The 27,535-nt window shown below is 39.3% G+C and overlaps 1 protein-coding gene across 4 annotated transcripts in view; it reads right to left on the bottom strand.

Annotated features, from left to right (window-relative positions):
- The window catches only part of R3HDM1 (R3H domain containing 1), a 196,589-nt gene that overhangs the window by 110,610 nt on the left and 58,444 nt on the right, over positions 1–27,535 (bottom strand). For 3 of the 4 annotated variants that reach the window (XM_054722824.1, XM_054722821.1, XM_054722822.1), the window contains exons 2-3: positions 13,566–13,774; positions 11,806–12,016 (exon numbers count right to left, since the gene is read on the bottom strand). In XM_054722824.1, the coding sequence (XP_054578799.1) occupies positions 11,806–11,976 (171 nt within the window). In that variant the 5' untranslated portion in view covers positions 11,977–12,016; positions 13,566–13,774. Of the gene's footprint in view, positions 1–11,805; positions 12,017–13,565; positions 13,775–27,535 lie in introns of those variants that run through there. The other variant, XM_054722823.1, reaches the window with a different exon arrangement.

Raw genomic sequence — 27,535 nt, 5'->3', positions numbered from 1 at the left:
GCCTACCCACCCATCTCAAATAGATTTTATTATTTAAACCACACCTTTCACCTTTTCCCCATTTTTTTTTATTGTGGGAAATTTATACAACATAAAATTTAACATTTTGACCATTTTCAAGTGTATAGTTCAGTGGTACTGAATATAATCATAATGTTGTACAACCATCACCACAATCCATATCTATAATTATTTTCATCTTGTAAAACTTAAACTCTGAACTCATTAAACATACTTATCATTCTCCCCTGATCCCAACCCCTTGCAACCACTCTCCATGATTTTGACTACTCTAAGTACCTGATATAAGTCATAATGTATGTCTTCTTGTGACTGGCTTATTTAACTTAGCATAATGAGCTCAAGGTTCATCTATGTTGTAGCATATTGCTACAGAATTTCTTCCCTTTTTAAGGCTAAATAATATTGCATATTTGAGGGTATTATTTAATAATGTTCAATACAATGGAATATCCTTTCATTTGTTGATGGATGCATCTGGATGGATTCCATGTTTTAGCTATTGTGAATAATGCTTCTATGAACATGGATGTATAAATATCTCTTGCAGATTTCGGCAAGTGTTTTAGCATCTATAAGACTCAGCAAAAAGAGCTTGAGTTTACCGTAATATACACTGAAACGCAGATGATGCTTTTAGGGTAGTCTGGAAAAAGCACATGGAGGTAGGCTAGGATTGAGTCCTGGCTGTGCCACTGGATCTCTAGGTGCAGATCTCTGAAAATGGAAGGGCTGCTCAGCTCAACTTTAAAAACTTTTTAGCTGTAACTCTTTGAATTCTATGAATCTAACTCCAAAATGGTTGATCATTACCTTGAGCTCTTCCTGCCAACTCAGAATGTTTTTGGGAAGAAATGTCATCAGATGCGTTAACAACAGAGGACATTCCTCTCTGGGGCATTTTCTTCCTCAGGGTCTTCTTCCATGAAGGGTGACGGTAGTGGAGATAACATCCACAGATGACCCTGGGTTTCAAATGAAAACCCACCCACCCTGAACCCAAATACACAGTTAGTTCCTAAGGACTAGGTATGGCGCCCATTGATGGTCATGCCTCAGACCTGTTTTGATTCTTTTCTTAGAAACGTCAAGGTCCCTCTCTGATGAAAGTGAACTGGCTCAGTGGCTTTCTTCCCATTGCCTGTGGGACCAGGACGAGCCAGGCACTGCTCTGGGCTGTATGTTTCTGCTGTCATGTCACAGAAGGCCTGTGCACTTGGAAGACAGCCAAGAGGCAGGGAGTCCAGTTTCCCTAATCATTTGGTTAGAGTAGCTTCCACAGTTTAATGGTTGTTTTCCTTCACAAATACTGCTGTGTTTCTCTTAGGCATATGCATCTTACATCCTCACAGGCCTATCAATGGGAGCTTGTTGAGATGCAGAATTTTTTTGGGCGGGGGATGTCTCAGCAACCTTCTTTGGTCTGTTTTGTGGTTTTGCAGTCATCCCCATTTGCTTCCTTAAAGTTGTCAACTTTAAATGGCTCTGGCAGCTTCAACTCCTTGTCCCCTTCCCTCGTGGGTGTGCAGTTTATAGGAGATACTCCTGGGAGATAGGGGTGTCTTGGAGGTGGACTGGGGACAGAGAAAGCCCTCCTGGTTAGCTCCTTTGGTGTCACATGTAAAAAATCATTGCTAAATCCAAAGTCATAAAATTTCTCCCTTATGTTTTCTTCTAAGACTTCTATTTGAGCTCTTTCGTTTTAGGGTCTTGGAAAATTCATGCACTGGAGGGAGGGTCCCTCAGCCAGGCCTGCCCCCTCTCATAGTCCGGGAATCATCAGGGGCGGGAGGCGACCCAGAGATCAGGGGAAGGCGACGCGCGGAGCGGCCGGACCCGACTGGGTGCGGGCCCGGCCTTGCCACGCACCTGCTGCCCAGGTGGGGCTGAGGGTACTGGGTACTGCCATCTTGTGGCTGTGGGAACCACCATCTTTGAGGGTGTGGCAGTCAATTAGCATATTCCCTCCTTATTGGCTGTGGGCACCACCATCTTTGTGATTACATGAGGGTCAATTAGCATATTCCCTCTTTATTGGATAGGATAGTGCTAGGTAAAGGTTCAACTTCATTCTCTTGCACATAGACAGTTTTCCCAGCACCATTTGTGAAAAGACAACCCTTTCTCCATAGTCTTGGCACCCTTATCAAATTTCATTTGACCATATATGCATGGGTTTATTTCTGGACTCTCTATTCTATTCCAGTGGTCTATATGTCTATCTTTATGCTACTACCACACTATTTTGCTTACTGTAGCTTTGTAGTAAGTTCTGAAATTAGGAAGTGTGACTCGTGAATTTTAGTCTTTTTGAAGACTGTTTTGGCTATTCCAAGTCCTTTGGGATTCCATATTTTAGAATAGGTTTTTCTATTTTTGCAAAAAATGTCATTTGGAGTTTGATTTTATTTAATGTGTAGATTTCTCTGGGTAGTACTGACATTTTAACAATATTAAGCCTTCTAATCCATGAACATAGGACATGTTTCCATGTAGTTATGCCATTTTTAATTTCTTCCAGCAATGTTTTATAATTTTCACTAGAGGCCTAATGCACGAAATTCGTGCAAGGGGCTCGGCCCTCACAGCACTGGCCCTTGCAGCCGAGGCAGGTGCCTTGGCCCTTGCAACAACAGTTTTGTCCGGAAGGTCGTCTGGCTGTCTAGTCTAATTAGCATATTACACTTTTATTTTATAGATTATAGATGCTATTGTAAATGCTATTGCTTTTGTATTTTTCCTCTTTAGATTTGTTCACTGTTGTAGAGAAGTGCAAGTGTTTTTTTGCATACTGAACTTATACCCTGCAACTTTATTGAATTTATTAGTTTTAACAGTATTTTGTGGAACCTTAACCTTTTGCACTCAGATGTCGAGTGTGATTCGACACGATTAGCATCGGTAGCAGCTCTTTTTATACTCTTTGAATGTATCAATAATTTGAAATATAAAAAAAATCCAACTAAATAAGTTTGTATGAAAAGAAACTCCAGTTTTTTATTCTACTGCCGCGCTTTGTAAAATCTGGGGTATTTAAAAAATTAAATCCCGAGTAGAATAAAGAAATCGAGAAAAAAGCAAGCGAGTGCAAAGGGTTAAGGCTTTCCTACAAGTAAGATTGTCATCTGCCAAAAAGAAAAAAAAATAAGTTAATTTTACTTCTTTCCAATTTGAATGCCTTTTTTTTTCTTTTTCTTGCTTAATTTCTGACTAGAATTTTCAGTACTATGTTAAATAGAAGTCGTGAAAGCAAGCATCCTTGCCTTGTTCTTGGTCATAGAGGAAAAGGTGTCAATCTTTTATCAATGAGTATAATGTTCAATGTGGATTTTTCATACATGGCTTTTCTTACACTGAGGTAATTCCCTTCTAATCATGAGTGTTGAGTTTTGTGAAATGCTTTTTCTGCATCAATTTTCTCCCCCCCTTTACTTTCCTAATATGCATTTCATTGATCAATTTTCATATGTTGAATCTCCCTTACATTCCAGGAATAAATCCCACGTGGTCATGGCATACAATCCTCTAAATATGCTGCTGAATTTGGTTTGCTAGTGTTTTGTTGAAGATCTCTGCATCACTGATCATAAGGGATATTGGTCTATAGCTTTCTTGAAAGGTCTTTGGCTAGATTTGGTATCTGGGTAATCCTGGCCACACAAAATGAGTTAGAAATAGTTCCCTCCTCTTTAAATTTTGTGTAAAAGTTGGACAAAAGTTGTTATTAGTTCTTTAAAATGTTTGGTAGAATTCACCTATGAAATCAGAGTTAGGGTTTTCCTCTGTTGAAAGACTTTTGGTTACTGCTTTAATCTCCTTACTAGTTAAAGGTCTATTATCTGTTTCTTCATGATTTAGTCTTTGTTAGGTTTTGTGTTTCTAGGAATTTGTACATTTCATCCAGATTATCCACTTTTTTGGCATACTGTTCAAAAGTACCCTCTTATAATTCTTTTTATTTTGTAGAATTGATAGTAATGCCCCCAATTATTTCTTTTATTTTTTACTTTAACAATTTGAGTCTATATTTTTTTTCCAACTAGGTAAAGGTTTATCACTTTTGTTAATCTTTTCAAAGAATTGACTTTTGAATTCACTGATTTTCTCTATAGTTTTGCTTTTCACTTTAAATGGAATTTCACTGTCAAAGTGAAAATTTAGCAGCTTGTTTAACAGACATTTACTACTCTAGAAAGATGCTAATTAGAATTTAGAAGGCTTAGGGACAAAGCCCTCAATTTATAATTTTCATTGTTTGATACTAAAGTATAGGGCTAGAATTAGGCCAATAATTGGGTACAGAATATGAAATATCCTTAATGGAATTTCAGCATAAACCTTATGTTAATATATCATTAGAGCTACTTGCTACTAGTTTGGAGAAAAACAGGATGAATAATAAATGGTTAAGGTATAATATTACAATAAACATACAACTGTTTTTTTATTTACTGCCCTGTAGATTTGAAAGCAAAGAGAAACAAAACTGTTTAATGATTTCAGTATATTGGTCTTTAGTTTAACTTTAAACAGATTTAAAATTTACTTCAGAATCTGAATCTGAAAGAATCCTCAAAATATCTTATCTTAGTTGCTACTCCAAACCAGAGAGCTTTACAACTAATAACAAGGGAAACAAGGTAGTTAGGTCTACTTAATGTTTCATTATGGTCAAAGGAAAGAAAAACAAAAGTACTGACATCATAAACCATGAGATTTATTGTATTGCTAAGAAATAACAATAATCCTTGAGTTACATTGTGTGATAGCATAAAAATAACCACAAATATATCACTCAATTAATATATCTAACTTATTACAAAAAGAGGATCAATTTCAATTTTAATAATTATGAACAAAATTAACCTTTTGCACTCGGATGTCGAGTATGACTCGACACAGTTAGCATCGGTAGCAGCTCGAGAAAAAAGCGAGTGCAAAGGGTTAAGTGAATGGTTAACAGCCTTTCATGTAAGGCCCTTAATACACCTTGAAGAGTGTACTAATTCAAACTATTTTTCAAAGTAACAGTAAGGACTAATAGTAATTATGTGGGAGAATATAATAAACTAGTGTCCTGGTGCATGAAATTTGTGCACAGGGGGTGGTGTGAGGTGGGGTGTGTTCCTCAGTCTGGCCTGCACCCTCTCCAATCTGGGACCCCTCGAAGGATGTCCTACTGCTGGAATACAGGTATCGAGCCTAAACCGGCAGTCGGACATCCCTCTTACAATCTGGGACTGCTGGCTCCAACCGCTCACCTGCCTGCCTGCCTGATTGCCCCTAACCACTCTGCCCGCTGGCCTGCTCACCCCCAACACCCCCCCACTGCCAGCCTGCTCGCCCCCAAATGCATCCCCTATCAGCCATATCACCCCCAACTTCCCCCTTGCTGGCCTGCTCACTCCAAACTGCTCCACCCGCTGTCCTGCTCAACTCCAAATGACCCCCACTGATGGCCTGCTCACCCCCAACTGCCCATCCTGCTGGACTGCTTACCCCCAATGGCCCCTGCTGCCCCATCCTGGCCCGATTACCCACTGGTGACCCAAGGTCCCAGCCCCCCCCCCTTTTATTTTTCAGTGCCTCCTTGAGCAGAGGCCAGGGCTGGCTGGAAGCAAGTATCTAGGATTTATTTATCTTCTATAATTTGAAACATTGTAGCCTTGAGTGGAGGCCAGGGCGGGAAGCTTGGCTTCCTCCATCACCGAGGGCAACCCAAGCCTCCTGCTCAGCTCCAGCTCCGTGGCCGCTGCCATTTTTGTTGGGATTTATTTATCTTCTATAATTGAAACTTTGTAGCCTTGAGTGGAGGACAGGGCCGGCCAGGGAGGGCGGGAAGCTGGGCTTCCTCCATTGCTGGGCAACCCAAGCCTCCTGCTTGCTCCAGCTCCATGGCCGGCTGCCATCTTGATTGGGTTAATTTGCATACTCACTCCTGATTGGCTGGTGGGCATGGCTTGTGGGTGTAGCGAAGTGATGGTTTATTTGCATGTTTCTCTTTTATTAGTGTAGATTAAAGTGTTAAATATCTAGCCAAAGGTAAGGAGCAGTGAAAACAACAGAGGTCAGGTTGATAATTTCCACCGGAATAACAGAAAAAACAAATTTTTGAGTTGGAATAGTGGACTTTTTAAAAAGTTGCTATTATTAAATATTAATAAAGGACTATAAAGATAGGGAACTTAATACAAAGAACAAAAACTACTCCATTGCAATTTGGGGGAAAGTAAAGAAATAATCTTTACTTTTTATTATCAAAGGAAAAAGAATCTATATTGCATGATAATAAAATCTGAGGAGCCATATAGTTGTGCTAATGTTAATAATAAAACAATTGGAATAGTAATAATAATAATAATAATAATAATAATCATTATTTGTTAATCTTCACCAAAGGATATGTTTTTATTGATTTGAGAGAGAGAGAGAGAGAAAGAACAACATCAATGTGAGAGAGAAACATCCACTGGTTGGCTACCATACATGTCCTGACTAGTAATCAAACTGCAACCTTTGGTGTATGAGACGATGCTCTAACCCAGGGGTCCTCAAACTTTTTAAACAGGGGGCCAGTTCACTGTCCCTCAGACCATTGGAGGGCCGGACTATAGTTAAAAAAAAAAACACTATGAACAAATTCCTATGCACACTGCACATATCTTATTTTGAAGTAAAAAAACAAAACGGCAAAAACACCTGCATGTGGCCCGCGGGCCGTAGTTTGAGGATGCCTGCTCTAACCAACTAGACACCTGGCAACGGCAATAGTATATTACAAATAGCATCTACCACTGCTAGGCTCTAACTATGTACCAGTTAAATTACATACATCATTTTTATCTGTTAGACCCGTGGTCGGCAAACTGCCGCTCGTGAGCCACATGCAGCTCTTTGGCCCCTGGAGTGTGGCTCTTCCATAAAATACCACGGCCTGGGTGAGTCTATTTCGAAGAAGTGGCGTTAGAAGTTTAAGTTTAAAAAATTTGGCTCTCAAAAGAAATTTCAATTGTTGTACTGTTGATATTTGGCTCTGTTGACTAATGAGTTTGCCAACCACTGTGTTAGACAAATAGCAAAATAGTTAAGATTTTTATGATTTTAAATAGACAGATTTTATTCAACCCTTTAAACAGAAACATCTTTGCATTTTTATCCCATTTACCTGAATTTGGAGAAGTGTGGCCTGTACCCTGAGTTTTTCTGATAATATTATTGGATTGGCATTGCTTTCTTATCCCTTACTTTCCCTTTTTAAATAAATGCAAAAGAACTTGATGTAAAAGTCTCATCTTAATTATCAAAGGTCTTATTATAGAAACTGAGAATATATTAAACACCCACTTCAATAGATTATATATATATATATATATATATATGAAGCTGTTCATGCATTCTGACATATAAAGCCTAGTTAACAAAAATCAGTTCTCTTTTTTCCTCCACAACAAGGGTTACCAACACAATTTGAACTGGCCATCCTATTGTTCAACAAATAGTTTATGAGGAGAGGGTTTGTTTGAACTTTTCCAAAATATGCTTTGAATCATGTTTATATGCGCATATAGACAGATGAATACCCCCAGACAAAGCATTTGCCAAGTACAAAGATACAACTTTAAAAAAAGTGAGAAAGTTGAGTTTGAATCTTTAATCAGTAAGCAGAACACAAGGTTCATAATTTTATATTTCAAATAAATGACAGTAAAAAATCAACAATTTACCTAAATTTAATCTGAGAAATCTACCTCTGAGGAAAAAAAAATCACACAATAAAGGCCATACAAATAAGTTATACAAAGGGAAACAAAGCAATCCCCACCCCATTTATCCTGTATTAAAAATTAATAGTAGTCTAACATATTAAATTTTTTCTGGATTTAGAAGTCTGACACCTTGCCAACCCAAAGTTCCAAATACCTAATGATCATAGAAAGGTTGACATATAACTTAAAGTTTGTAATAGAAATAGTGTATGGCAGTAGAAAAGTTACTAAGCAAAAAATCTTTTCATAATTATTTGGGATCATCATCAACAGTTTAGAACAACTTCAGGCAATTATGTGGGAAAGTTATCTTCTTGACATTAACACACACTATTTGAATTAGCTCTAAAGTAGTCTTAAGAAATTCTTAAGTAGTCCTAAAATTTATATAAAAGACAACTAATATTTTTTAAAGAGTACTGCATCACATGGTAGAATTATTTATAAAAGAAAAGGCCAAGGAGCTCTGAGATCATCTCTAGTTGGAACCATCCAAGGTGAGGTCTAATGTTTGCTGGCCTCTCTCTAGTTTGAAGAAATTATTTTTTACTAGAGGCCCGGTGCACGAATTCGTGCACCAGTGGGGTCTCAGATTGCGAGAGGGCACTGGCCAGGCCGAGGGACCCCACCTGTGCATGATCAGGGTCAGGGAGGAACTTGGGATGTTGACCTGCTTGGGAGGGACCAAGGGAGGGCTCCAGGATGTGTCTGGCCCATCTTGCTCAGTTCTGATAGGCCAGACCTCAGCAGCAGGCTAACCTACCAGTCAGAGCGTCTGCCCCCTGTGTTCAGTGCACGTCATAGTGAGTGGTTGAGCGGCCTTAGCATATGACGCTTTGATTGGTTGAACAGATGACCGAACGACCGGACACTTAGCATATTAGGCTTTTATTATATAGGATGTAAATACTTGCCTTAATAGACAGTACAAAATCGTAAGATTTCTTCATGGTATAAAAGAAGCTATGACAACCACTCATTTAAAAATGAGTTTTTTCTAAATAAACTACTAAGGGGACAGTCAGGAAATTAAGACTTGGAAATGGATGAAATGTACGGTTGTTCAGGAAAACATTTCCATTATCCTAAGTCACTTTAAATATTACTATGTTGAAGCAAGACAATATATATAAGTTATATTCATGGTAGCTGACTTTCAGGAATGACAGGAAAGAAATACTTGGTTTATTCAAAATTCTTAATAGGAAACCTACATTATAATTGGTGCACACATCTAAATTTGAGTAAAAATAATAGTTCTAATTTAAAATTAAACTTTTAGGCAGTATCTTAGAGGTACCAAAGAAAGATGAAATACCTAAGTAGTATGTTAGAAAAAAGACATTTTATAATAGGTAACACCAGCGTAAATTGAAAGGTAACCAGTTGATTTTATTTTACATTACATTAGGTAAAAATTTTTTTCTAGTTTTATCTACTTCTATTCTGAATATCCATTACTTAAAATCTCTTCTGTATAAGTTATTTAGACTCTAAGTCCCTTGCCAGACACTTAACATGGAGGCATCCTTGGACCTCAAAAGCTCCAAGCAGAGTAAATAGTCTCACATGTACACTCTTAATAAACATCTGAGTAAACTATGCATATTGCATTCAATGGATGAACATAAAATGAATTATCATATTCTCTTTCACATCTTTACAGTCACCATGCTATATGGAACATGATGGCAGAAACCATGCCTATTTTTGCTTACTATAATACTAGGAGCCCAGTGTACGAAATCGCGCGGCACCGCCCACCCACCTGCTGCCCTGCCTTGACACCAGAACCTCTCCACGCAGAGCTCCAGCGCACCTGGCCCAGCCCCCGACCCCTCTGTCCTTCTCTGACTGTTTCAAGCTCTGCCCTCAGTCCCTCGAGTCGCCTCAGTCTGGTCCCACCTTCTCCAGGCATCTCCCCGCTTCTGCCTCATCTCCGGAGCAATGTAGCGGCTATGCCCGTCATGGCGCCAGAGGAAAGCATGGAAGCCTCCCACCTGCTGCGCTGTGCTCCTTCTCCTGGCAGGTGGGCGGCAGGGTGCTCTGAGTACAGTGGGTGGCAAAGGACTGGTAGGGGGGTGCTTTGGGCTCTCACACCTGCCCTCACCAGCACTGGATGGTCCCACCTCCTCCGGGCGCCTCCCTGCTTCCGCCTGTCTCCAGAGCAATGCCCCGCCGTGCACAAGCAGGCAGCCTCCTGCAGTCGTTCCTTATGCGTTACGGCGTCCTGACCATTAGCACATTAGCTCTTTATTATAATGATTTCCTTGGCATAGAATAGGTTTTCCATAAGTATTCAGAGAATGCATGAAACTTTCCTACAGTACCAACAACTGGGCTATATTCTAGTGATAGTGGTCATTAAAATGTTTTTATACTGATAGATAAGAGCAACACAACAGACCTGGGAGGAAATGCAATAATCCAAATTAATCGCTTGTCTGATAAGCATAGCCTGGAAGCGTGAACATCAGGAATAGAAAAGAGACTAAAAGAAAATCTTTTAGTATTTCAATCAGAAATGCAATAAGATTTTAGCAGATATTCTGATTCAACCAGGATCCTGACATGCTGCCATCACTCAGTGTACTGACTACAGGCATGGCAATTTTTTTTGTTTTAAGAAGTGCTATTACTAAGAATGACTAGAAAAAAAAGATAGTATTCCTCCCAATTTGTTAGATAATTACCACTTGACTATACTTACCAATAGGCCTGCTTTTTTATAGGTATATGAGTTGCTATCATTTTGACACATAATAGGTAATAAAAAGTTTCTGACTGAATGAATAAAATAACCTTAAAAAGACCCTTCTTTACTTATAAAAAATGAAGGTATAATTTTTAGCATGTAGCCCTAAGTCTTTAGGCTACAGAAAGAATTATAGAATATTTCTGCCAGAAGTAGAATTCTATATTCATAGGGTTAAACTAAAACAGAAGTGTTAAAGATAGTATTTTAAGATAACTTTTTGTGGTAAACTAAGGGACTACCTTTAATAAGGGTCCAATTCCCCATCCCTTGAATCTTGACTGGCTTTATTGACATGTGTCATCAAAAGACAACAGTGGAAGTGACATTCTAGGACTTCTGAGTCTAGTCAAAAGAAAACTTACAGCTTTGCTTGGCTCTTTGAACATTCTTTCTGGGACCCCTGAGTCACCATAATAAGTCTGACTCCCTTGGGGCCTACATGCTGGAGGGACTATTGGTAGATGCTCCCATTTTCATCTAGCCTACATTCCAGCCATTTGTCTAAAACAGTTTTGGAACTTCCAGGCCAGCCCATCGCCAGTTAAATATTAGGGAGGGCCTTCTTTTGACTCCCTGTGAAATAGAAACTGCACTCAGCTGAGCCCTGTTCCATTTTCCAACTCACAAATCATGTTTAAAAAATAAAACACAATAGAGTTTTAGTAAATTCTGTTTGAAAATTGTTGGCCCTTTGCTGGAGCACCTAGAACTAAATACTTTAAGTACTACTTGAAACAATTTTTACCTATCTTGAATCTTGACCAACTCCTCAATTTCCTTCTATGCCTGGAATTAAAAGCCTTCACAGTGGTTAGTTCTAGTCATCATATATGTGTAGCATCAAAAGCCTTAAGTGGCTTTTTTGTCCTCTCCAATCTTTTTTCTCAATCATGGTTGATAGCTTCCCCTGAAGGCTGTTTTTGCCAAAAGAACTTCTGCAGTTCCCATCTCACTATTCTTCTAACCTCTAAGAGCTCTTCGGTTAAATTCTGAACTCAAACAATACTGATTAGGGGCAGAGTGGAATAAAAATGTATAAAGCCAATAAAAAAGTATTGCCACACAGAAATGAAAATTATTACAGGATACAAGAAAATAAAAGAATTAGATCCCACAAGCTAATTAATCCAAATGGCTCAAAAACTGGCTGATAAGCATATCTCAACAGACCAACTTATCCTGAAAGTGAGTTTTCTATGAAGAAGGTAATTATATATTGAATATTCAGCATTTGTATCCAGAGAGAAAAATCCTGTTTACCTGAAAATCAATATTGTTGTCAATACAATGTTCATTCTTCTCTGCTAAAATCTTCCCATAGTTCTCTGATTTGGTAAGAGTTTCAACTCTGGTTGTATCTTTCACTTCTGCCTCCAAATCCTTCATTGTTTCAGTTTCATTTTTTACAGTAACAATATCAGACATCCTCATCAGCAAAGGTTATTTTAGAATTCTACAGGGAACCTGAAGCCTTAGGAAAAAAGAAAAGAAAAAAAATTAATTTAACATTTCTTACATTGAGTTACTACATAATATTGACTAAGTACTTTCTGTGTCCCAGAAATAATGCTGAGTATACCCAGAGAAAAGCAAAACTCCTGTTTTTCAAGAAATAAACAGTTTAGTGCCAGACCAGCTCAAATTAAAGAAAAAAAATCAATACAATGAGATAAGAACTACAATAATGGCATGAGGTGATTTTCATGCATAGACCACTTGTGAAAGTTCTTAAGAAACATTAGCCATATTGAGATGGGAGGCAATGGTTGGGGTATGATAAATGTATATTTAGATAACATTAGAAATTTTTTTCTATAAATGAATAATATAAATATCATCCTGTCAGAAAATATTTTCCTATCATAGCTTTTGTCTAGATTTCTCAAATTCTAAATTTCTTAAAATACCCTGCAATTACGAAATATTAAAGAAATAAACAGCAACATTTTATACAGAATACAGTTGTACATCTGGATTAACAACAGTTTGGCTTTATGAATCAAGAATTTAAAACTCTCTCGATTCGCCGGTTTGCTCAGTGAATAGAGCGTCGGCCTGTGGACTGAAAGACCCTAGGTTTGATTCCGGTCAAGGGTATGTACCTTGGTTGCGAGCACATCCACAGTAGGGGGTGTGCAGGAGGCGGCTGATCGATGTTTCTCTCTCATTGATGTTTCTAACTCTCTCTCTCTAAAAAATCAATAAAATATATTTAAACACACACACACAACCCTCTCTCCTGATTTATGTGATTCAATGCCAAACAACACGTTACCAGAGGTTCTAGTATATGGACTCCGTAGGAGAGCAAGCAGATAAGATGCCAATTATTTCATGTTTTTAGTGAGTTAGCTGTCATTTTAGAAAATGTAAACTTGAAGAGCAGAAGTTGATGTAAACAACTTTTTTTTTCTAGCTTTATGATCATGTATAAGTTTAAAGTGTATAACATGATAATATAACACAAGTATATATTGCTAACTGATTAACATAATCCATCACCTCATATAATTACAATTTTTTTTGCGGTGAGAACAAGAACAACTTATTTTGAAATGTATAAAAAAATTAAGATATACTGATGGCTAGACAGAGGAATGGATATATGTGAACAAGTGCAGGTTAAAGTAAGTACGATAAAATGTTAATGGTAGAATTAGGAGTGGTTATATGTTTAATCACTGTAAAACTCTTTCAACTTTCCTGTATTTACAAAAATTTCATGATAAAACCGAGGGGGCAAATATATCTGAAAAGTTTTAAAAAAGAGAGAGAGAAAAAAAAGAGAGAAATAAATTCTAAAGTCACAGGTAGACTCAATTGAATAAAGAGCATGTCTTCCTTGATTATATTCAGTACCAAGGTTAATTGTTTCATTCTAAAAACAATAAGCTTACTAAGGAGGAAAGGTTTACTTAACATACCCTGGCACCTTGCTTTTTATATGTAAGATTTAGAAAACAAAAACAAAAACAAAAGAACAAAAGAAAGGAACTTTTTTTCTTAAGAAGAGAGGTTACCTGATGTGTTCTATGGATTTTGGATTGTGGTGTCCCACAAAAATAAAATAAAATAATCCAAGGTTCTTTTTCACAGTTGTCAGCCAGGATGTCAATTGTATTGAACCATCTGGAATCTGGAAGGAGGAGTCCCATGTCCTTGTCACCACTGTAGATTCCTGGACTGAAATAAACTGTCGTGGATCAAATATATCATACCTTTCAGTGGCCTAAAATTAAAAGCAATGAAAACATTTTAACAAAATAGCCAAGTGAAATGGAACACTATACAGCAATTTGACAATTAAAGATATTACTTGTTGGAGATTTTATATTCTTGTCCTAAACAAGAGTCAGAATACTCAGTTTCAACTAATTTTGACATGTATTGGTTTTGTGAGCCCAGATAAGTCACTGAGGCCACTAGAGAGTATATTAGTAAAAGCAGAAGGGAGAAGAAAGCAGGTAACTAACTTATATTTAGTACTTAGTATGTGGTCAGTGTTGTAAGAAAGATATTATTTTACATACAGATAAGGAAAAAAAAAAGTTTGCCTATGATCACAACCATGATTACCTGACTCCAAGAACTATGACTTTAAGAGTTTTCTTCCAGAGCTACAGCTTCTTAGACTTAAGAGAAGACTGTAATTTTGAATAATAATCACATTCTAGATTTTCAAAATAATGTAGGGCTGTAATAAATCTTTTAACATTTTCAAGAGAAACCTACCCTGTATGTTAAAAGCAAATGTTTACAAAGGATGGAATGACTATTTTTAAAGACATCTGAAAAATCAATGTCAAAATTCTCTGTGTCATCTACTCCCATCCCCCAATGTCTACTTTATATTTTGGAATGTAAAGCTCTTTTTAATTAAAGTTTAGTTGACATATTGTATTATATTAGTTTTAGGTACACAATAGTGATTTGACATTTATATAGCTTACAAAGTGATCACGAAAAAGCCAATATCCATCTGTCATCGTACAAAGTTGCTGAGATATTATTGACTGTATTCCCCATACTGTAATTTACACCCCCGTGGCCTATTTAGGTCATAAATTTGTATCTCTTAACCCCTTTTACCGTTTTGCCCAGCCCCTCCCCCTCTGGCAACTATCAGTTTTCCTGTATCTATGTGTTTGTTTGTTTAGTTTTTTAGATTCCACATGTAAGTGAAATGACACAGTGTTTGTCTTTTTCTGACTTATTTAACTTAGCATAATACCATCTAGTTCTATCCATGTTGTCACGAATGGCGAGATTTCATTCTTTTTCAAGGCTGAGTAATATTCATGTACATACACACACAGGGTGGAAATACGCAAAAACAGTTTATTATTTATTTGTTATTGTATTATATTCCATATGGACTGTAAATCTACTTTTGTCTCACCCTGTACATATATATATATCCACTTCTTTATCCATTCATTATTGATGAACACCTAGGCTGCTTCCATATCTTCTTCACTATTGTATGCAATGTTGCAGTGAACATAGGGGTGTGTATATCTTTTTTAATTGGTGTTTTGTTTTCTTCAGATAAGCACCCAAAAATAGAATAGCTGGGTCCTTCTTTCTCTTATTATAGCTTTTGTTTTAACCCTTTGTACGCCATAAGTGTCTATAGATGCAAGCGGGATCGTTTTCGTTTTGGACGTGAGGCAGTTAACTGGTTAAAGTCTATTTTGTCCGATATACTAGTAGCTATTGCCATCCCAGCTTTTCTTTGGTTTTGTGTTCATTTTCATGAAGTCTCTTTTTCTATCTCTTTACTTTAAATCTGTGTGTGTCCTTTGATATGAAGTGAGTCTCACATAGGCAGTGAGTCTCATATGTAAGTCTTTAAAAAAAAAATACATTCAGTAACCCTGTTTTTTTTTAATGAAACAGTCCATTTGCACTTAAAGTGATTATTGATAGGTATGTCCTTATTGCCATTTTAGTTGTTTTCATACTAGATTTATAAATGGTTGGTTTACTATCTTCACCATTGTTTGCCTTCACTAGTGAGATTTTCTTTCGCATATTTTATTTCTGGTTTTGACCTTTATTTCCCACTTAAAGAATTCCTTTTACCGTTTCTTGTAATGCTGGTTTAGTACTAATAAACTCCTTTAGCTTTTGCTTTTTGGGGAAAATCTTGATGTCTCCTTCAATTCTGAATTAATAACCTTGCTGTGTATAATAGTCTTGGTTGTAGATTCTCCCCTTTCATCGTGTTGACTATATTATGCCACTCCTTTCTGGCCTGCAAAATTTCTGTTGAAAAATCCGCTGATAATCTTATGAGCATTCCTGTGTATGTTGGTTTTCTCTTGCTGTTTTTAAGATGCTCTCCCTTTAACTTCTAACAATTTAATTGTAATGTAATGTATCTTGGTGTGGGTCTCTTTGGTTAATCTTGTTTGAGACTCTCTGCTTCCTAGACTTGGATGCCCATTTACCTCATGAGGTTAGGGAAGTTTTCAGCCATTATTTCTCTAAATAGTTTTTTTGTCCCTTTCTCTCTCTTCTGAAACTCAAATGATTCGAATGTTAGTATGCTTGATGTTGTCCCAGAGATCCCTTATGCTATTCTCATTTTTTAAAAAATCCTCATAATTTTTAATTCTTTTTTCTTTCTAATCTTCCAATTGCATGACTTCTATTATCCTGTCTTCCTGATTGCTGATCCATTCTTCTGCATCATCTGATCTGCTGTTGATTCCCTCCCATGTACTTCTCGTTTTAGTTGTTATATTCTTCAGTTATGATAGATTCTTTCTTATAATGTTTATCACTATTGAAGTTCTCACTGAGTTTATCGATTTGTCTGCAGAGTTTGATAAGCATCTTTATAAATATTACTTTGAAATCTTTAGTAGACAGCTTACCTCTGTTTCCTTTAGTTGTTTTTCTTCTGGGGTTTTATCTTTTTTTTCTTTTGTTTGGAACATATTCTTATCTCTCCTCATTTTCCCTCTTTGTGTCCATGTATTAGGTAGAGGTCAGCTACATCTCCTGGTCTTGAAAAGTGACCTAATTTAGGTGTTCTATGGGGCCCAGTGGTGGAATCTTCCCTTGTCACCAAAGTCAAGTGCTCCAGAGGTGTTCCCCTTGGTGAACTAGTGTGGTCTCCTTTTGTGGTTGGGCCACAACTTCTATGGACACACTGGCAGGTGACGCTGGTTCCTGGCCCATCTGGTTGTGAGTCCTGGCCATAACTATGGTTGGCTCACTGGTATGTAAAGCGGGCCTTCAGTGTGGCTGGCTGTGAGGCCAAGCCTCGACTCTTGTAGACACACTGCTATGTGTGTGGTGCCAACTGAGGCTGCCTACTGGACGTGGCACGGCAGGAGCTACTTTACAGGGGAATTAGCCTGGGTGAGTCCTCAGGGATAAGCTAGGGTAGGGTGAACAGTGTTAGCAAGATTAATGGAGTGTCAGAAATGGTGCATGCCAACATCGGACCAATTAGGTAGAACGGAGTAAGGAAAGAGGAAAAATAACCCCTATCAGCACTTAAATCAGGAGAAAATTCCAACATGTCCCTGTCCTTCCAGCACATACCTTATAATTAGTCACTGTATCACCTTCAAGTATGACCTAGGTGCTCTACAAACTGCTGCCTCTGTTCTGCGACTCAGAAAGAGCACAACCTTGGTTTCCTACAGCCCTTTGGCTCTCTGCTGGTTTTCAAAGCCAGATGTTAATGCGGACTCCTCTTCCTGGAGCAGATTGTCATGCTGGGACTCGGACCCCTTCGCTCTTCCTGGGGGACCTCTGTGGTTGTGACATCCCTCCCACTTGTGAGTCACCTATATGGAGAGTGGGGCAGAGGTGGGTGACTAGACTTAAGTCTCTACCCATCTCAATGTGGCTTTTTCTTCATACCCATAGTTGTAGAAAGCCTGTTCTACTAGTCTTCATAGTCTTCAGGTCATTCTCAGTTCTATATATAGTTTTCTTTTGGTGTTAATGAGAGGAGCTGAGGATCTTCCACCATCTTGAACTTGAAGCCAGAAGCCTTGCTCTTGAATGACAATTTAGCTTGTCTGTGAAATGCCATTCCTTGCAGTAGGTATGCTGCCCCATGCAACAAATGTCCAGTGTCATCTGCTTTTAAAGTCAGTTTCACTTTATATTTTTTGGTGCAAGTGAAGACACCATAGCAAATAAACAACTGTAAAAATCCTATATAGCTCTTCCATCTTCCTTTAACAACTTTGTTGAGTAAGGATAATAGAAAAGGAGGTATCATAAACAAACGTCAAAATTATTTTTAAACGGACAATACCATTTTTAAACTTAGCAATGTCAACCTGTGCAAGGTTACTGGACCACTAAATTAAATGACTAGGTGTTTATTTTTTTTAAAGTTCCACCATGAGAAAAGAGTGAAGAAATAAAATGCAGTCACTATAGTTAAGTTGCTAATGGAATAATATCAATTAGGCTAAAGCATGAGAAAATGATTCTATTTTTGCTTTAAGTAGCCTACAAACTTAAACTTTTGACTTTCAGTAGTGTATCAATGCCTGGAGATCACACATACACACACACACACACACACACACACACACACACACACACACCCTATAGCCAATCCTTAAAAACTTAGGAAAGAACGTTCATGTGTTCAGGTCATCTGACCATCCATTATCCAGACCACCGGACATCTGAAGATTATCATCTCAGACCAATCCAGGTTCTATGATTGCAGGACTGTTTCTTCTCAAGAATGTGCTATAAGAACTCTCAAGTTTTCTGTTTTCTTCAGAACACTCTAGGTATTTGTTACCTGGTAATTTTTCTGATTTGCAAATCTCAAGACCCTTGAATAAATCTTTGCCAATTACTTCCAGACAAAGCCTCCGGACATTTTGTGATGGGTTGACAACCAAAAACAAATAATAAAAAAACAAACTTTTCCTCATTTTAACTTTTTCTCTCATTAAATGGTAGAAACAAGATGGCAGCATTTACTAACAACCAATTTTTTTTGTTCTTTGTAAAGTGACTTACCAAGAATCCTTCAAATTTGAAATTCTAAAAAACCCAGTTTTTAAAAAAGTGATCCATTTAAGAAATGAATAATGTATAAGCTAAGGCAATAACTGCAAGAGGTAATGAGGAAGAGGTACAATGTGAAAAGGTGAACCTTCAAAATTCTAACAGGATCAGAAGAATCTTAGGACCCCAAGGTCCTAAGGAACCCCAAGGCGCTTTAGAGACCACCTAGTCTAGTGGTCGCCAACCTTTCGGACCTCACAAACCACTAGTGGCTCATGGACCACCGGTTGGCAACCGCTGACCTAGTCCAATCTTATAGTTTACCACGCAAGTTGTTAATGTTCAGAGGTCAAATGATATGTCCAAAGTTGTATAAGCAATATACATATGACCAATACTTGCTAATATGTCATATTACTTGACAACAAACTGAATGAATGACTCTGAAACAAAATGACCAGATATTGCCTGGAAGGAGACAAGGATATAAAAGATCAAGTACACTAGCATTAGACCTGAGTTTAAATCCTAGTTATGCAAGTTAAGACTTTGATAAATTATTTAACTTGTCTGAGCTATAATCTTATGGCATATAAAATGGGAAAAAGAGTATTTAGCTCATAATTTTGTTGGGAAGACAGAAAGGTTTACATGCCCATTAGAGCCTCTCTCAGAGACTGTGCACTCAAAAAATGTTAGCATTCTCCCACAGTCAGAATCACCCTAGGCCAGCAGATGGCAGAGGCTGACTTTGTTCTGGCTGCACCCTGCAGATTGGTAGGAGGCCCACCATGGGTGCACAGTGGCTTTGCATAAGTTTTTTGTTTTTTTTTAATGTATATACCTTACAAAGATCAATAGAGGAGAATGAACACTGTAAGTTTGTGTAAATGTGTGTATGTATGGAGAGAAGGATGCTTGTCTAAGAGCACAAATCCAAGGGGTTCTCATTTCAACATTTTAACATTCACACAAACTTTGCATTCTTCTCCTAAATATTAGTGTTTTAAAAAAATATTTTTCCTCTCCAAACCTTCAAGTAAAAGAAATAGTCCAACTTTGTGCACCCACTAAATAAAAAACTTTCATCTTGGCACAAAAACTACATTTTTGGGGTTATTTAAGGCTGTGTGGTATCAAATAGAAACAGCCAAAAAATAGACATGGCACATCATATGTTTGCTACAACATTCAGGTATCAATTAAATGTACCACCTTAGCCGTAGCCGGTTTGGCTCAGTGGATAGAGCATTGGCCTGCGGACTCAAGGGTCTCGGGTTCGATTCCCGGTTGGGGCATGTGCCTGGGTTGTGGGCTTGGTTCCCAGTGTGGGGCATGCGGGGGCAGCCGGTTGATGATTCTCATCATTGATGTTTCTGTCTCTCTTTCCTTCTCCCTTCCTGTCTGAAATCGATAAAAAAATAAAAATAAAAAACTTAAAAAAATAATAAATAAATGAACCACCTTAATACTATATAGTAAAGAGGTAATATGCAAATTGACTATCACTCCAACACACAAGCTAGCCACCCCCCATGTGGTCAAAGAGGGCTGCCACAAGATGGCAGTTGTGGGCGATCAGGCCAGTCGGGGGAGGGCAGTTGGGAGGAACCAGGCCTGCAGGGGAGGGCAGTTGGGGGCGACCGGGGTGGAAGGGAAGTACAGTTAGGGGTGACCAGGCTGGCAGGGGAGGGCAGTTAGGGGCAATCGGGCCGGTAGGGGAGCAGTTAGGCATCGATCAGGCTGCCAGAGGAGTAGTTAGTGGGTGATCAGGCTGGCAGGCAGAAGCGGTTAGGGGCAATCAGGCAGGTGAATGGTTGGGAGCCAGCAGTCCTGGATTGTGAGAGGGCAGTCGGATATCCCTCAAGGGGTCCCAGATTGGATAGGGTGCAGGCTGGGCTGAGGGACACACACACCCCGTGCACGAATTTCATGCACAGGGCCTCTAGTGTAATAAATAATTATACAGTAGGTATTTATGTAGCTTGCCATGTGGCAGATACTGCTGTAATACTTTTCATAAGGAATTTACTTAAAGCCAACAATTCTAAAAGTAGACCCTATTATTACCCTTGTTTTACAGATTAGGAAATCCAAGGCAGAGAGAAGTTAAGTGATTTGTCCTAGGTCACACAGCTAGTAAGTGTGGGAATCAGGACATAAACAGGACAGACAGGTATTCCACTCCAGGCTCTTACTTATAATGCTATATCACCTTTCATATGTACAAACAGGGCAATTTGGGTTTATAGAGAATCTTTATTTCAAAAATACTTATAACATGCAATAACTCTTTAACACTGTTTACAAGACAAAGTAAACATCCTTTTCACATGGACAGGTGCTATGTACTGTTCTTCGTACAGAGGAACACAGCACTATTTAACTTCATATTAATGGTGAGTTGGACTAATTGCTACTCAATTATCAGAACTGCCAGGTAACCAACCAGTTTCTCTTAATCTTCCCGTCTTGTGATCTTAAGCATCAAACTATGTAAATCTGGCTGGCCATAAGGACTCAGTTTGTGGTTAAGAAACAATGTGAAGACTAGTAGTTTAAAAATGAAAACAATATGTACAGCTAAGTAACTTTCTCAAGGTAACAAAGCAGGGCAGAATTAGAATCAACATTTGGAAAGGCAGACTAGTACACTCCGTCTATGAATGAGTAGTTTCTCTAGTGAAAATTTCAGATAGAATTTTCAGCAACAAAAATGCAATATTGAAACTGCTAATTTGAAGGATCACTTTATTATGCTTAGGGCCTCCTTTTTGATTCTACAGCACAAAATAATTGAAAAGTTAGGCAATTCACCTGAATACTGAGTGGGGAAAAAAGTCATATTATTGAAATTATCCAAATATAATTTGGCAAAAACACTACATTGTCTTTCTCTTATGACTACTGGTTATGTCATTTCATTAGATGGACACAATGCTGTACATCTTCCCTTAGAGAGAAAAAAAATTAAGCACTTTTATAAAATAAACCAAATGCACAAGACCAACATGTCATCTTCTAAGATTATAATGACACGACTAATTGGTCAAAGGACTCTAGTGAAAGGCAAGGAAAACTGTTCATGCTTTATTTAGAAACTAGAGGCCTGGTGCACAAAATTTGTGCATGGGTAGGGCCCCTAGGCCTGGCCGGCAATCAGGTTCCCCACCTCCCCACCTCCTCTTTCCCCCTCTCCCTCAGCACCCCACTGCTGCAGCTGGTCGCCCACCATGTTTCACGCCACCCCCTGGTGGTCAGCGCATGTCATAGCAAGCAATTGAACTTGCAGTCAAACTCCCAAGGGGACACTTTGCATATTAGCTTTTTATATATAGTGATAGATGTTGCATCCTGAGTGGAGAAATGAGGAAGATAGAAAAGAAGCCCATTTAATAGAAATAGAGCATATGAACTAGGGAGGAAGACAAAAAAAATTTTGATAATATCTAGAGTTAGCAAAGGCATGGGGAATGGGAACTCTCAAACACTAAGTAAACTATGATATCGAGTGAAGTTTAAATTCCTCAAGTCCTAGGGCCCATTATTTCCACTTCTGGACCTATACACTAAAGAGACTCATGTGCATGAGGAAACATAGAAAAATATTCACTGCATTGTGTTATTTAAAAGCAAATGGGAAAGACCAAATGTCTATCAATAGAGAAATTGATTAAAAAAAAAAACAAACCTAACAACTGCGGTATACTCATATTGCAAAATATAAAACAATTAAAATGAATGAACTAAAGTTATATTTAAAAGTTCCCCAAAGAATGTTAGAATGTTTAGAGAAAAAGCAGAATGATCTCTACAATACAATGTAACTTTTATGTAAAAATTTAAAAACCATACAATCAAGGTATAGGAAGGGTAGACACCTATTTCATTCATATTAGTAATTATCTCTAGAGAGGAAAAGGGAGGATTTTAGATGAGATAAACAAGGAATTTCAATTATGACTTAATTATTTTCTTTCTTAAAAAGTAAAAGAAATATAGCAAATGTAAGAAAAGGTTATTAGCATCTGCTAATTCTGAGTAGTAAGTACTGAATGTTTGTTATAATGTTCCTTTTCCTGGTCTTGATATTTTTCATTATTGTTCTAAAACAAACAACAGGAAAAGAGCATAAAGGGTGGCTATATCTGAAGTTAAGATTAGAAGTTTAGTTCTTGAACTCATGAGGGATATGAAAGCCCAAATAATAGGGAACTATTTTAAGAGAAGCCATGGAGAATTATGTTAGCTTCAGCATAGATAAACTCTGTTCTAGCAGGTAAAACAAAACAAAACAAAAAGAGAGAGAGATTTCATTCATTCTAATCTCTTGATTAGAAACTATGTGCTAAGCACTGCTCTAAATGCTGAGGACATAGCAGTGAAACAGACAGGATCCCAATACTGATGTGCTTACATTCTAAGCAGACAAATAAACAAGATAATTACTGATTATGATACGTACTTTAAAACCAATATTAATAGCAAATGCTTAATTAGTTACTTATTCACAAAGCACTATTCCCTATGTTTTCACTGTATTGATTCATTTAATCCAAATAATAACCCTTTCAGGTAGGTGCTCTTATTCCCATTTTATAAACGAGGAAACTAAGGTAGAGAAAGATTAAGCAGCTTGCCCAGGATTACAAGAATAGTAAGTGGCAGAGTTAAGATTTGAATTCAGGTAGTCTGGCTCCAGAGCTCTTGCTATTTAAGCCACTACTTTGCTACTTGAAATGAAGAGGTTAATATAACAGAAAGTAACTAATTGGAGGAAAAGCTAACTAGAACCAGGGGTGGTCATGAGTAAGGTTAGGGCGGTGATAGCAGGAAAAATTATAGCAGGACACAATGAAGGTGTAGGTGGTGCTTGCTACGCACTAACATAAGAAATAGTTGAGGAGACAAAAGAGGATTTGGCGCAGAACAATCTCAGTTTTGTACACAATAATTTATTGTGCCTTCAGGACATCCAGTTGGAGAAATCTAACAGGGGATAGGATGACTTGGAGCTAAGGAGGAGAGCTGATGCCATTCTTTGGGTAGAATAACTGTATTGATGGAAGCTTTGACTTATCAACATAGATGAAGTTGCCAGGAGTCACTGAGTAAGAAAAGTGTCATGGGTTAGAATCCAAAGGGAACCAAACCCTTGAGAGATGAGTAGGGAGGTGGAGGACCAAAAAGGTCTACTAAATTTGGGAACAAGGACAGCAAGAGATGCAAAGTTGGGGAAAGTCTGTCAGGATGGAAAGTGTATAGGCCAAAGAGAAGAAGCTAGTAGAAAAAGGAGGAAGATAGGCTGGAGGTTTAAGAGTATAATGCAGTGATGGGCAACCTTTTGAGCTTGGTGTGTCAAACTTCGCCAAAAATCTGAGCATAACTTGGGTAGTGTGTCACTTTGAGGAAAAAACATTATTTCGCAAATGTTTCATCCTCAGGAGCAGCAAATGTTTCATCCTCGGCATGCGGTCGCCTCAGTGGCCGCGTGTCATCAGAAATGGCTACGCGTGTCAGTGCTGACACGCGTGTCATAGGTTCGCCATCACTGGTATAATGGATCAGGGTGAAAAGGAATATCTGAGGTGGGAAGAAATGAGAAAATGTTTTGAGACAGAAGCAGAAGTGGAAGGATATTCTGTTAAAATATTTATTGTCCTCAGGAAATTGAATGCAATGTGGAAACGGAGGAAATTCACATTTCACAAACTCTTTATATTTTACTAGAGGCCCGGTGCACGAAATTCGTGCACGGAGGGCGGTTGTCCCTCAGCCCAGCTTGTACCCTCCCCAATATGGGACCCCTTGAGGGATGTCCGACTGCCCGTTTAGGCCCGATCCCGGTGCGCAGTCGGATCCCTAAACGGGCAGTCGGACATCCCTCTCACAATCCAGGACTGCTGGCTCCCAACTGCTTGCCTGCCTGCCTTCCTGATTGCCCCTAACCGCTTCTGCCTGCCAGCCTGATCACCCCCTAACCACTCTGCTGCCAGCCTGTTTGCCCCCAACTTCCCTCCTCTGCCGGCCTGGTCACCCCTGACTGCCCTCTCCTGCAGGGTTGATCACCTCCAACTGCCCTCCCTTGCAGGCTTGGTCCCTCTCAACTGCCCTCCCTTGCAGGCCAGGTGCCTCCCAACTGCCCTCTCCTGCTGGCCATCTTGTGGTGCCATCTTGTGTCCACATGGGGGCAGGATCTTTGACCACATGGGGGCAGCTATATTGTGTGTTGCAGTGATGATCAATCTGCATATTACTCTTTATTAGATAGGACAGAGACCTGGTACAGGGGTGGGGGCCAGCTGGTTTGCCCTGAAGGGTGTCCCGGATCAGGTGGGCGTTCCCTTGGGGTGTGGGGTGGCCTGAGCGAGGGGCCTGTGGTGGTTTGCAGGCCGGCCACACTCCCTGGCAACCCAAGCGGAGGCCCTGGTATCTGGAATTTATTTTCCTTCTACAATTGAAACTTTGTAGCCTGGAGTGGAGCCAAGCCTGGGGCTCCCTCCGCGGCCGGCAGCCATTTGTGTTGGGGTTACAATAGAAACTTTGTTGCCTTAAGCGGGTGGGCCCGGCCAGGGTGTGTGGAAAGCTTTGCTTCCCCTGTTGCCGGCGGCAACCCTGGCCTGCTCTCTCAAGCTCCATTCTGCTGCCATTTGTTTGAATTTGTTTACCTTCTATAATTGAAACTTTGTAGCTTGAGTGGAGGCTTAGGCCTGGCAAGGGCAGGCGGAAAGCTTGGCTTCCTCTGTTACCTAGGAAACCTTGCTCTCTGTGGCTGTAGCCATCTTGGTTTGGGTTAATTTGCATACTCGCTCTGATTGGATGGTGGGCGTGGCTTGTGGGCATGGCTTGTGGGTGTGTCGGAGGTATGGTAATTTGCATATTTGTCTGTTATTAGATAGGACTAGAGGCCTGGTACATGAATTCGTGCACAGGTGGGGTACTTCTGGGTGGCCTGCAGGGATCGGGCTGAAACCCGCAGTCCAATGCTGCCTGCAGCTCCTACCTGCTGCCCCTGCTCATCCCGGCCCCACTGTGCTTGTTGCGGGCTCAAGTCCAATCAGTCCCCATCAGGAGAAGCTCACGCTGCCACAGCAGCGCTCACCAGCCATGAGCCCTGCATCTGGCGTCCACCCAAGGGCAGTGGTCTGCGGATCGGGATGAAATCAGCTCTCCGACATCCCCTAAGGGGTCCTGGATTGCGAGAAGGTGCAGGACAGGCTGAGGGACCCCACTGGTGCATGATCGGGCTGGGGAGGGACTGCAGGAGGGCTTTAGGGCATGTCCGGCCCATTTCGCTCAGTCCCTATCAGCTGGACCCCAGCAGCAAGCTAACCTACCGGTTGGAGCATCTGCCCCCTGGTGGTCTGTGCACATCACAGCAACTGGTCGACCAATCGACTGTCTGCCCCCTGGTTGTCAGTGCACGTCATAGCAAGCAGTTGAGCAGCCTTAGCATATCATTAGCATAGTACGCTTTGATTGGTTTCAGTTGTTCTGCTGTTTGGTCTATTTGCACATTACCCTTTTATTATATAGGATTTTACCCAGAATACTATCTGCTAGAAGTGTGGCAGTTGGGATGGCTGTGGGATTTGGAGAGAACAGTGGATGAGGATAAACACTGGAGTGAGTCTCTGAGGGGAGGCTCGTTAAGGTTGACATCAACATACAGGACTGTTTACGTGAAGTCCTTTGGGGGAGAAGTCTGTAGACTACAAACTGGAGGTTTCTGCAATGCTTTAACTGAAGTCAGTGTAATGGGAGTAATTTAAATGAGACAGCTCAGGTACTACTTGGCCTTAGAACAGGCTGGACGTTCTTTCACAGACATTTCCAGATCTAACTTTACATCACTGTGTGGTACAGTATTTAAAAAGCCTAATAACAACAAATCAAAATGTAAAAAGTTGGAAATTAGGAATGCTAGTGTACTAAAAGAACTCTACATATATCTTTTTGTCGCAGGGGGCCTAGTTTGAGCCAAAGCAGAAGCTAAAAAAAAAAAGTATTTTCATTAGAGAACCAAAGCAGGGGAGAAGTGGAAAGCACATAGCTCATGGTGTTTAGGCAATCAAGTTCAGCACAAAAGATTCTAGTCGATATGATACCCTGAAGACTAATTCTGTTGTAGCAATAGGAGACAAAACCTTTGGCAAAGATATGAGCAAATTTATGGCACGCACTAGCAAAAGTGGCAGTGGGCCAGAAAACAATGAAACTGGAAGAGCATGAAAGGGCTGTTCATAAGCTCACAGGAGAGACCTTGGAGAATCCTGGGATAACTTAGTGAGATTCTGAAGGTATTCAGATAATGGCAGATGACGGCAAGAGAAAATGCAATAAAGATGGGGCCATTAATATAATTCTATACCTGAAGGCTTTATTAGTTATGTACCTCCTAATACAGTGCTAGCAAGGGTAAATGAATTTTGCCTTAATTCTAAACCTATCATAGACTCAAATTATACTGGGAGCTCCCTATGTAAGTGTTAAATGCAAGATTAAAATAAATCAGGTTGTAATAAGATCTCTTGGCACATAATAAAATATCTTTTAAAGACTATATGGAAGAAAAAAAGGATGGTCTTACCATCTGACCATGCTTTGGGAACTAAAGAACATTCAAAGGTTCAGATTCCGGAAAACCAGGCACAGATAATGAGGACGTGAGATAACTTGATCGGCATGTAAGAAGTAAGAATATAGATTTTTGTTCCAAACCTAGTTTGAACTTTCTTTGGAATTTGTGGATCTTTATTGATGGTGGGCCTGATAGTTTATGCTATTGAGGTGGCTCATGGTGGGCTCTGACATAGTTTATACTAATGAGATGACACAGGATGGGGACGCTAACTATGGTATTAGAAAGTTGGGGCTTTAACCATGTGATATCAGTATGGCCTCTGGGAAGGGATGTAGGGCTGAGGATTGGGTTCAACTGCATGGCCAATCATACCTATCTAATGAAACCCCAACAAAAACTTTGAAT

The sequence above is a fragment of the Eptesicus fuscus genome, chromosome 11 (genome assembly GCF_027574615.1).
Source record: "Eptesicus fuscus isolate TK198812 chromosome 11, DD_ASM_mEF_20220401, whole genome shotgun sequence".
Classification (NCBI taxonomy): domain Eukaryota; kingdom Metazoa; phylum Chordata; class Mammalia; order Chiroptera; family Vespertilionidae; genus Eptesicus; species Eptesicus fuscus.
This window is presented reverse-complemented; position numbering and strand designations above follow the sequence as displayed.